The sequence below is a fragment of the Mus musculus genome, chromosome 18 (assembly GCF_000001635.26).
Source record: "Mus musculus strain C57BL/6J chromosome 18, GRCm38.p6 C57BL/6J".
Classification (NCBI taxonomy): domain Eukaryota; kingdom Metazoa; phylum Chordata; class Mammalia; order Rodentia; family Muridae; genus Mus; species Mus musculus.
Genome location: NC_000084.6, coordinates 61279407 through 61290384, shown reverse-complemented (window position 1 = coordinate 61290384; position 10978 = coordinate 61279407). Strand labels below are relative to the sequence as shown.

The window sequence follows — 10978 nt, the reverse complement described above, 5'->3', positions numbered from 1 at the left end:
AGGGCATACAGGTTGTTACAACAGAGTCTTCAGCTGTGCCTGCACACAGCGGGGATGTTGATGGTCTAGCTAATCTCATGGCCTGTGGGCAGAGGGAGGCATCACTCTGAGCCTTAAATTTGGCCTTTGTGCTGTTAAAAGCTGAAGGTGGAAAACAATAGAAACAAAGTTTGAATTTTAGCAAGCATGGCAGATACTCTTGACAATCCCTTGTGCGTGTTATCGAATTGACAACTTTTGGGTTCTTTTTTTTTTAACCAACTTAAGTTTTGATTGTGTGAACGATAACTCTGCCAGGCATGACAGACTTAAATGTAGTCCGGTTTTTAAGCCAAGAGGGCCTCTTCATTGAACAGAAGGTCTGCGACTGAAATCGACGGAAAATTCAAGAACAAAAAGTAGATCTTAGTAAAAGGAAGCAAGCAAACCCAAACAGAACAAGAGCATTCAATATGTGAAATTTGGATTAAGTCGAATTTTATTTTCCACTATGTATGTTTTGTGTATGTGTGTGTGTGTGCGCGCGCGCATGTGCGAGTGTGCACACATGTGTTGGTAGGTTCTGGGACAGAACTCAGGTCAGCAGTTCTACTGGGAGGAGCCTTTACCTGCTAAGACATTGCACTGACACCATTTTTTTTTTTTTTTTTTTTTTTTTTTTTTTTTTTGCCCTTGTTTGAAACAAGGTAGCATACTGTAGCCCAGCCTGGAACTTTCTGTGTAAACCAGGCTGGCCTGGAATTTACGGACATGCTCTTGCCTCTACCTCCTGCATGCTGGGACTACCACCCCCAGCACAAATAATCTCTTAAAGAGTTTTGGGACCATAGGGGTCCTTGATTCTGAGTTTTCATCACAGCTGGGTTTCCTAGGAAACAGGCTCTAACCTGGAGTTGGACTGGCCTTCCACAGTTGATCCAGGTTAGGCAACGTGACCATACTTGTCCATCTCAGGCATAGATCCCCCTGAAAAATGCAGAATATCCTGCAGCTGAGGAAACCCCTGAAGGCGATGTCTGCTGAAGCCCCACCCCCACCCCTCCACCCCACCCCCCAGTCCTCTGAGTCCTCCGTTTGTGGCTCATCTGAATTTACTCCACAGCTGGGTGTGAAGCCTTCACTTCCGTGTGACAGTGTTGTGCTAGAAAAAGCTCTGTTCCTTTAAGGATGGGTAACTTTCCCCTTGAGGTTTGGTCGTGTTGTATAGACTGAGACCTTTGAAACTCCTGACCTCCCCCTCTCTCTTTTCCTAGTGCTGGGATTGCCCGAATGTGCTACCACATAAGATGCGTGACCTTTAAAGATGCTGCTTATTCCTGTAAAGATACATAAACTCTAAAGACTGTGGAGGAGTGAAGCCATGTGTATGGAAATTTTTCATAAATAGCTCGGCTAAGCCAAGGGTGGTAGTGAACATAGAGGTCAGTGGATGGAGAGTTTAAAGCAAGCTGGGGCTTCATGGGACTACATGGTGGGAATCAGAAAGGAAGGAAGGAAGGGAAGGAGGGAGGGAGGAAGTAGGGGGAAGGAGGGAGGGAGGACTAGATGAAGGAGAAAAGGGAGAGAGAAATTGAAAAGGAACGTGAAGACACATGAAGTATACATGACCAGAGCTTGATGTTCAAATCTGGGGTAAGTTTGTGGGTATTTGATGTATAATTCTGTACTTTTGGGAATTAGCGAACACTTTTATAATAAAACACTAAGTTTAAAAAGCTTATAAGAATTACAAGCATTATAAGAACAAAAAATTATCAAGTCAGTATATGAAGTCTAGAATATTAGGCTAGACTCGATAGACTTTTTAGAATTAAACACAATCTCTAAGCCCTGTGTGATGGTGCTTGCTTATTAACTCAGAACTCAGGACACAGAGGCAGGTGGAGGCCTGTGAGTTTGAGGCCAGCCCAGTCTACATAGAGAGTTCCAGGCCAGCCAGAGCTGTCTAAAACAGAACAGAACAGGACAGGACAGAACAGAACAGAACAGAACAGAACAGAACAGAACAGAACAGAACAGAACAGAACAGAACAGAACCAATGTCTAAGACCATTTGATGATATAGATGCCTGCTGTGTTTGCCACCACTTCCAAGCTCCTGGTTCTTTAACTGTCCAGTGCCAGGGTGACCTCCTCCTTCCTGAGGGCTGTGCCCCCTGCTCGCAGTGCAGTCAGCTACTGGATGCAACAGGACTTAGATGCAGGTGCACCCCCTGGAGTGGGGTTCCCTCCTGGCTGGTTCCCGGAAGCAGCTGTGAAGGACAGGAAAGCACACAGCAGGTCAGAGGAGGCTGCAGCAAACCTGCCTTTGACCCTTTGGGACCAAGTTCAAGGCTTGGCATCTGCAGAGAGCGGATGGGGAGTCAGGAGAAGCAGAGGAACCAGAGGTCCTTCCCCACTGAGAAGCCCCACAGAGTGACTGATGTCAACAGACACCCGCGAGACACCTGGGAGCTGTAGGGACTGACTTGGGGGATAGAACTCCCAGGGGACAGTTCCCAGTTTGCTCCAGCCACTTTCATCCAGTCTACTAGTACGGCCAGATCTTGAACTTTTTAAAAAGAAAAGCTGAAAAATCTCTTTTTGTTTGTTAGATCTGGAGTAGAATTTATCAGGCCTGCACTGCTGTTTTCAAAAGGAAGATGGGAGGCCTCACGCTTACACAAACCTGCTCCTTTTCCCAAAGACACCTTATGGGCTAGCTAAAGCCACCCACGGAGGCAGTGACGTATAAGAGAACCTGGGGAGACAGCAAGGGTGGCCCTGTCTTCAAAGCTGCTCTTTAAAATAACCCCCCAGCCTGCTCATAGAAGAACTGGGGACTAGACAGGGTCTATGCTGAGAACAGAAGGACACATGCCTGGAAAGTCAGGCAGCCCATGGCAGGGACAAGAAGCCAAGTCCTGTGAGGAAACGGAACACACAGCTAGACAGAGATAACTCGGGGAGGACGGAGGCGATTGTGTCATATGATGCCGTATGATGCCATGTGACGGGAGCCCAGACAAATTCCATCTGAAGCTAGGATCAGTCCTGTGCTCTGGTTCCTTGAAGTCTTGGCTTCTAGTCTCTGCTCCACCCCGACCAACTTCTCTTCCTTTGCCAATCTGTCTCTGTCTCTCCCTATCTCTCTGATTACATTTATTAGTTGGGGTGGCACCCCTGCCACAGCCCGTGTGGAGGTCAGAGCACCACTTTTGAGAATCAGTCCTCCCCCTTCCACCTACTGAGGCAAGGTCTCTTGTTTCTGCTACTCTGTGTACCCCAGGCCTCTGAGCTACCCCATGAGCCATCCCGATGTAGAAACGCTGAAGGTGCAGACTGGTTCTGCTCTATCTGGCTATCAGGTTTGCACAGCAAGCGCTTTTCTGATGCTAGCCCCACCCCTTTTTGTTATTGGGTTTTAGTTGCTTGTTTTGCTATGTTTTAAGAGAAGGCTGTCCTTAAAATTCAAAGTACTTTTCCTATCTTTAGTCTCCTGAGTGCTGGGATTACAAGGATGTAGCCCTGTGTTTAACTTCACACAACCCCCAGCATACCTGGTTACATATGAGTGTGTGTGTGTGTGTGTGTGTGTGTGTGTGTGTGTGTGTGTGTGTGTGTAGGGGAGATGGGTGGGTGCACATTCATATGTTTGAGTTCAGATGTTGCATGCCATGGTACACATATAGAAGAAGATCAAAGGACAACTTCAGGTGTCAGTCCTCACCATATATTTCAAATAGGGTCTCTTATTCATTACTTGAGGCTAGATGGCCTGTGACCTCTCTCTCTCTCTCTCTCTCTCTCTCTCTCTCTCTCTCTCTCTCTTTCACACGCGCGCGCACACACACACACACACACACACACACACACACACACACACGAGTGGAACGGTTCTGAATTTGCCACTAATAGTTTTCCAAGTCAAATGCACTTTGAGTTCACAGGAGATCTTTCCAACCACATACTGAATAAGGGTGCTGTGAAGGATAGCTAGCCCTCTTTCACTAGTAGTATACAAACCAAACCTCAGGTAAAGCTAGGACTCAAGTGGACAAACAGCTGGAAAGTCGGCTTTTGAAATTCCTTCCAACTAATAATTCCAGGCACGAATGTCTGCGGCCTTAGAATCGGAGTCTACCTTATGATCAACTACAGGACCCTAGAGCATCTGTCAACCTCTCTCTAGGGACCAGATTCTGCCACATACTGACTGCATGGCTTGGCCACAATACTTCACCTTCAGCAGGCTCAGGGCCTTCCTCACAGAATGGCGACCACAGTTCAAGCCCGCATGTCCTGCGTGCTGAAAGTGTACCTGGCCAAGACTCCACCCACCTACCTTGCTTGGCTGCCTGCTGCTTCTGCTTCTCCTCCTCCAGGGCCTTCATCTTGGCTTCGTACTCATCAGCCAGCGCCTTCCATTCCTTGCGGTTGTTAGTGATCCCATCCAGCATGGGTGTAATCTCCTCATGAAATCGGGAGAACTCCTGGGGAGAAGTGCAGAAGTGCAATGAGCTGGAGAGAGAGGGAAGGAGGAAGGGAGGGAGAGAGGGAGCGAGGGAGAGAGAACAAGTCTACTTTATGATCAACTACAGGACCCTAGAACATCCCGCAGCCTCTATCTAGGGACCAGATTTTGCCACATACAGACTGCGGGGCTTGGCCATAACACTTTGTCTCCAGCAGCAGCAGTGAAACAGGGGCACTGCCCTAGGGCCCTGGATCAAGGTGGAGTCCGTTCTGCCTGGCACTGGAGTAAGCTGCCTCTCATGTCTGCTGACACTAGGGAGCCCCTCCTTCCCCTGCCTGGAACCTTCCTGTATAGCCATTCCTTCAGGGTGCAATGTAAGCCTTAGCTGTCACCCACTGATCTCACTGATCTCTATTCTTTCACATCCGGAAGTCCCAGGCACCCCAATCTCACTTCATGACTGTTTCCTCCCATCTGTGGACTTCCTACAGCCATTCTTTTTGATGGAGCATTCCACCCTTCCACCTTTCCTTGCGGTCCCTATATCCCTAACACTCAGAACCTTTCCTGACCCTGTAGGTAAACTGAGTTCCCACTAGATGTCCCCAAAGCCCTCTCTAGTCAATCCCCACTTCCCTGTAATGACTCCCTTTGCTGCCTCTCCCAGAGGCTGACACCTAGAGATGGCAGGAACACTGGGTCACCCCCTCGGTTGGTTCTGAATTAGCACTGGTTTGGTTCCACAGATACTTCATAAATACTCAGTGAATAAAACTGGGTTATTCCTATGAACTCCGGCAACTCTAGGGATTGAATAATAATACCTTGAGCACAGTACCCTGAAATCTATGGGGTCATTTTATCTTCTCCGGGCTTCTGAGCCGGGCCCCCAATGTGGGTTGTCTCTTTGCTCCTGAGCTTGTAGTCAGAGAGACTGGAGTGCAGATTGATGAAGAAGGTTTGCTGAAGAGAGGAGGGTCCATGGCAGCAGGAGCCAGGCAGGGCTTACTGTGCCCAGAGATGCCTGAGTTGTGGTCTAGGCTCTACCAGAAGCTGTGTGAGTTTAGGATAGTCACTGCCAAAGCTCACTTTCATCTAGATAGAAGGACGGTAATGGCACCTATCCTAGAGTAGTTGGGATTAAGTGGGTAAATATGAAGCTCAGAATCCCCATTCATAACTCTACTGCAGGCAGTGTGAGCAGCAGCCATGCTGTCCTTTTGAGCAGATGGCCCTTGGTCTGTGTGACAACAGAGTTGCTTGTGGAAAGCCCTGACCTGGGTGTTAGGTGAGCCAGCTTCAGTCCTGCCCCATAGATGGGTCCAGAGATGCTGGCCCTGTCACATCCTTTCTGACCTCTGTCTCCTTATATATAGTGTGGCCAAAAGAAAAATAATTCACAGGAGGTGGAGTCAGGCATGATGATGTAGTGATGCTACACCAGCACCTCAGAGGCTGAGGCAGGAGGATCACGAATTGGAGATCAGCCCGGGCAACATAGCCAGATCAAGTCTCAAAAACGAAGAGGCAGCAGGTAGATAGTGGAGATGGATTAGGCGGTGGTGGGCCTCTCAAGAAGGGACTAACCTGGACGAGAACTCCCAGAGAAACTGACTTACCTTTTCACAATGACATTGTGTCCATAAAAGCACGCTTAGCCATTTGCCCCAGGAGTATTTATTAAGCAAAGAGAAGGAAAAAACTCCAGGCTTCAGCCAGAGGTACCGTCATTCCCCTCTGTAGATCAATCCCGACAACCAAGTGCCACTGGAGATGAAAATTGTTCTGCAAAGCATCATGTGATTGCCCCGCTGTCTGCTGGACTCTGAGGAAGCCTACCTTATAGACAAAAGTGCACACAAAGTCGATGAAGCCGACTTGAAGCTTGGGGAGCTCATCCGCCTTGTTTCTGTCCATCATGGGCTGTGGTGGGAGAGAAAGGGTTAATGGCATGGGGCCATACTAGGGATTCATCAGACGGACCCAAGAAACATTCTTGCAAAAAAAGGAAAGAAGAAGAACTAGGAGTGGTAGGACCAGACTGTAATCACATGTTCAAGGTCACCCTCAACCCGTAGTGAGCCTAAAGCCAGTCTGCTTTTGAGTGTGTGAGACTCTGTTTTAGAAATAAAATAAAATAAATAAAATCCTAACCTCACCAAGTTTCTGGATTTGACTAGCAGTTTGGAGGAAATATGGAAGACAGAGGGGAATGTGTTAATGAGCATGCAGAATGTAAGTGACCGAGACAGAGTGTGGGAAACACTAGCCAAACAAACACCCACTGCCTTTAACAATTATGTGGGGGAGAGGGGGAGAGAGAGAAGGAGGGGAGAGAAGAGAAAGGGGGAGTGGAGCTACAGGCGCTGCTGCTTCCCCTAGGCTTCAGAGGTAGAGCCACACTGTGTTTGGGTTCTAATTTAGACAAATAAACAGAGAAGACAAGCAGGGACCAGACGTGAGGTGCTGTTAAAGTATCACTGCCGATGTTGTCAGTGTGACATGGTGCTGGCTTTAGCTATGTTTTTATCTGTAACCAAATCTTCGCTCTCAGAGATACACACGCTCAGTGTTTAGAAAGAAATGGACATGTCTGGGAGATTCACATAAAATACCCCAGCCAAATGGGTGGGGGTGGGGTGGGGGGGATGCACTGAGCAGAAACTGGCTTTGCTAACTGTTGACTCTGGCTGATGGGACTGAGAGGTCACTAACTAGTCAGCCAACGTTCCAAAATGTTAAAAGAACAAAAACAAAAGAAGATGGTGGTGGCACTAAGACCAAAGTAGATTATGACTGCTCGGCTCAAGAGGTTTCAGAGGTGAATATTAGCAAGTGGCCTAGAGTGCATTCTTTATGATATTTTGGCAAGGAATGTGGTTGTTCTCCTACTCTTCCCACCCCCCCAACCCACCCTCTCCACCCCCACCCCCACCGCTCAAGTCCTTAAAATCTGCCTAAGGCAAGAGAAGAGAAGAGAAGAGAAGAGAAGAGAAGAGAAGAGAAGAGAAGAGAAGAGAAGAGAAGAGAAGAGAAGAGAAGAGAAGAGGGGAGGGGAGGGGAGGGGAAGAGAGGGGAGGGGAGGGGAGGGGAGGGGAGGGGAGGGGAGGGGAGGGGAGGGGAGGGGAGGGGAGGGGAGGGGAGGGGAGGGGAGGGGAGGGGAGGGGAGGGGAGGAGAGGAGAGGAGAGGAGAGGAGAGGAGAGGAGAGGAGAGGAGAGGAGAGGAGAGGAGAGGAGAGGAGAGGAGAGGAGAGGAGAGGAGAGGAGAGGGAGAGGAGAGGAGAGGAGAGGAGAGAAAAATGAGAGAAGAGGAAGGAGGGAAGACACAGATGCTTGGGGCTCTCCCCTTGGGGCTCTCCATGTTCTTTTTCACATTCCATCTGTCCCACCTGTCCTGCCTTTCCCTCTCCCTGGACTCCCACTGAAGGCTAAGGTGGTGATCCGTGAGCCCTCAACACTCCCATGGTTCAGCCTGTTTCCCATCCCTGGTTTGTCTGTTTTACCCCTCCTCCAGGAGCCGGCTTCTTAGCTTCACCCTCAGGCCTTTTGGGACAGTTCCTAACTGTCAGAAGCCAGCTGACCAGCCCAGCCAAGTCAGCTCTCGGGCGGTGAAATAAGTTCCCAGATAGACAAGCTTCCTCTAGCTGGCTCTGTGCAGTTAGTTAGAAGGAAGCCAGGGTAAGTGGGCCCTGATCCTCTGTCTCTGAAAGAGCATCAGTTTGGTATCCACTGGTCAGGCTCTACCTAGGTGAGAACCCACATGCTGACAGCAAGGCTCTCAAATGGCAGAGAGGTAGGTAAATAATTGTAGCGCACATATCTCTGCCCCACCCCCACCCCCATTTCTGTCCTCAAAGAATGAGGTTGAGGGCTGTCTAGAAACCATGTGCCATATCAGAGAACCGCTGTGCTAGTAAAAGATCATCCCTAAGTAAGGTCACACGGCCCTGTGTCATTGGTCACACCTCCGGGGCAGGAAGAAATGGTACTCTCTTGACACACCAGCTGACACACCCTCCTACTTACAATGGGATTCTGCTGCAGCACTGTGCGCTCCAGGTCACCTTGCTCCCAGAATTCAGCAGCCACCAGCAGAGCCACCTGCAACCGATGGACCCGATCACATACATACATACATACATACATACATACATACATACACACACATGCACAGCCCAACACCCTACCCCTACTCCCACTTCACTTGTGTTTCAAGCTCAGCCAAAGAGGAAACCCTGGTATTCCCACTCTTCACTGGAGAACCGGAGGGCTGAGAGGGTCCAGCCTCGGTAACTGTGGTCAGCAGTACTGAACTCCCTCTGCCAGGACAGGAAGAGTCCATACCTTGCTCTGTACCTCCCAGGGTTTGGTGATGGCTGAGAGATCACAGGCGGTCATCATCATGGCCCTGGGACAAACAGAATACTCTTAGTCCAGAGCCATTTAAAGCTACAACCCAGTTAATTCAATTCCCCTCACTTTTCTCTGCCTGCTTCCCAGTAGGTAACTCCACCATTTTGTGAGCCCTTGCTCATTCTTCCCATTGTATCTGGAGTTTCAAGTCAGAGGTTGAGTCCAGCCTCTGTATATAATCAGAGGTTTGCCATTGGGCTCAGCTCTCTAAGCCTCTGCTTTCCTGTCTATAATGACAGCCATGCTTCCCTTGTAGATTAGACACAAGGCTAAGTAAGACAATGAGAATGAAATGTAGCCCAGACAAGGATTATATGCAGTGAACTCGCTGGGTATCCATTCCTGTTGCGATCAAGCTGGGCCCTTACTCTATATCATATAAACTGCTTTCTCAGGCTGTGCCTGGCCCTGAGTGACTCCATTTTACTGAAGAGACAGGAATCTGCACTTTGCTGGACACACAAACATCACTTCCTATCTAGCACCACACATGCGATACAGATTGATGGTTTATTCCCCAAAGTACGAAAGGTGTCAGGTTGAAGAGATGGCTCAGCCATGAGAACGCTTGCCTCGTAAGCATAAGGACCTGCGTGTTGATCTCCTGCACCCGTGCACCAAGCCAGGCATGGTGAGATGCCCTTATAAGCCAAACCCTGGAGGCAAGAGAGTGGGGAGCCCTTGGACTCACTGGCCAGCCAGATAGTCAACAGGGAGCCTCGGGTTCAGTGAATGGTCCTGTCTCACACTGACGGGAAGGCAGGCCATGAATTCCTACACAGTGGGTACAGCAGAGAGTAGAGGACTGGGGCAGGGAAGAACTGGGGCCACCGAGGGAACAGAAAACACTCCAGTCAGCTGTCCTGGGCTTTGGGGACGCGTTGGCTAATCTTAGGTCTCCTTGACATACAGACTAGAGTTATCTGAAAGGAGGGAACCTCAAGTGAGAAAATGCTCCATACGATCCAGCTGTAAGGCATGTTCTTACTCTGCGATTGATGAAGGAAGGCCCAGACCATTGTGGGTGATTCCACCCCTGGGCTGACGGTCCTGGGTTCTCCAAGAAAGAAGGCTGAGCAAGCCAAGGGGAGCAAGCCAGTAAGCAACACCCCCCACCCTACTATGACCTTTGCATCAGCTCCTGCCTCCAGGTTCCAGCCCTGCTTAACTTCCTGTCCTGACTTCCTTCAATGATGAACAGTGATACAGAAATGTAAGTCAAATAAACCCTTTCTCCCCAACTTGCTTTTTGGTCGTGGTGTTTTGTCGAAGCAATAGAACTAAAGCAGAGGGTAAGGCCTATGTTGGGGCTGCACACGATATGGGATCAGTAAGGTGGGGAGATATGCCAGAGCTGTGTTATAGGAAGGAATCCCAACCCCAAAAAAAGAGGCAAAAAGGCTTGCCTGTATCCATTGCCAATGCAGATGAAGTATAAGAAACAGGGTCAACCTGACCCTGATGGAAGGGCAGGGCTTGGAGAGCAACAGTGGGGAAAGGCTGGACTTTGAACCAAATTCTGCTTAGATATTTTTAGAAGACAATTTTTTGTATGTTTTGGTTTGTGGGTCTGAATTTATACATGCCCATGTGTACACATGTACGTGTGTCAGCAGACGCATCTGTGCGTGCATGTGGAGGACAGAGTCCCGGGTCAGATGCCTTCTCCAGTTGCTTCTCCACTTTATTTTTTGAGACAGGGTGTCTCCCTGAACCTGAGCTTAATTCAGCTATGCTGGCTGGCCAGAAAGCCTCAGGGTTCTTCCTATCTGTACCTCCCCAAATCTGGGAGTACAGGAGTGTTACTTTCAGAGCTTGTTTTGTTTTAACACAAATGTTAGGGATCTGAACTCATGTTTTTGGGCTTGCATAACAAGCACTTTACTGTGATCTGAGCTATCTCCCTAGTCTCAAAGTTGACTTTTGTAACTAGTTACCTGTATATTGGAACATTTTATATCAGCTGGTCCAGAGGCCACGTGGGTCGCTCATAAAACATTAACAAGCTTAAATAAAATCTTTAATTATGTAATGTGACATGTGATTTTTTTAGTGGGTGAGTTTTAAGAGGCTAAGCTTCCAGAAATGCTGTTTCATAGAAACGTCTCA

The 10978-nt window shown here is 48.8% G+C and overlaps 1 protein-coding gene across 2 annotated transcripts in view; it reads right to left on the bottom strand.

The window, feature by feature from the left end:
• Window positions 1–634: 634 nt before the first annotated feature.
• The window catches only part of Pde6a (phosphodiesterase 6A, cGMP-specific, rod, alpha), a 69277-nt gene continuing 58933 nt past the window's right edge, over window positions 635–10978 (bottom strand). Inside the window, exons 18-22 of one of the 2 annotated variants that reach the window (NM_146086.3) lie at window positions 8801–8864; window positions 8483–8557; window positions 6296–6379; window positions 4325–4472; window positions 635–2252 (exon numbers count right to left, since the gene is read on the bottom strand). In NM_146086.3, coding sequence (NP_666198.1) covers window positions 2176–2252; window positions 4325–4472; window positions 6296–6379; window positions 8483–8557; window positions 8801–8864 — 448 coding nt within the window. In that variant the 3' untranslated portion in view covers window positions 635–2175. The remainder of the gene's footprint in view (window positions 2253–4324; window positions 4473–6295; window positions 6380–8482; window positions 8558–8800; window positions 8865–10978) is intronic. The other variant, XM_006525880.4, reaches the window with a different exon arrangement.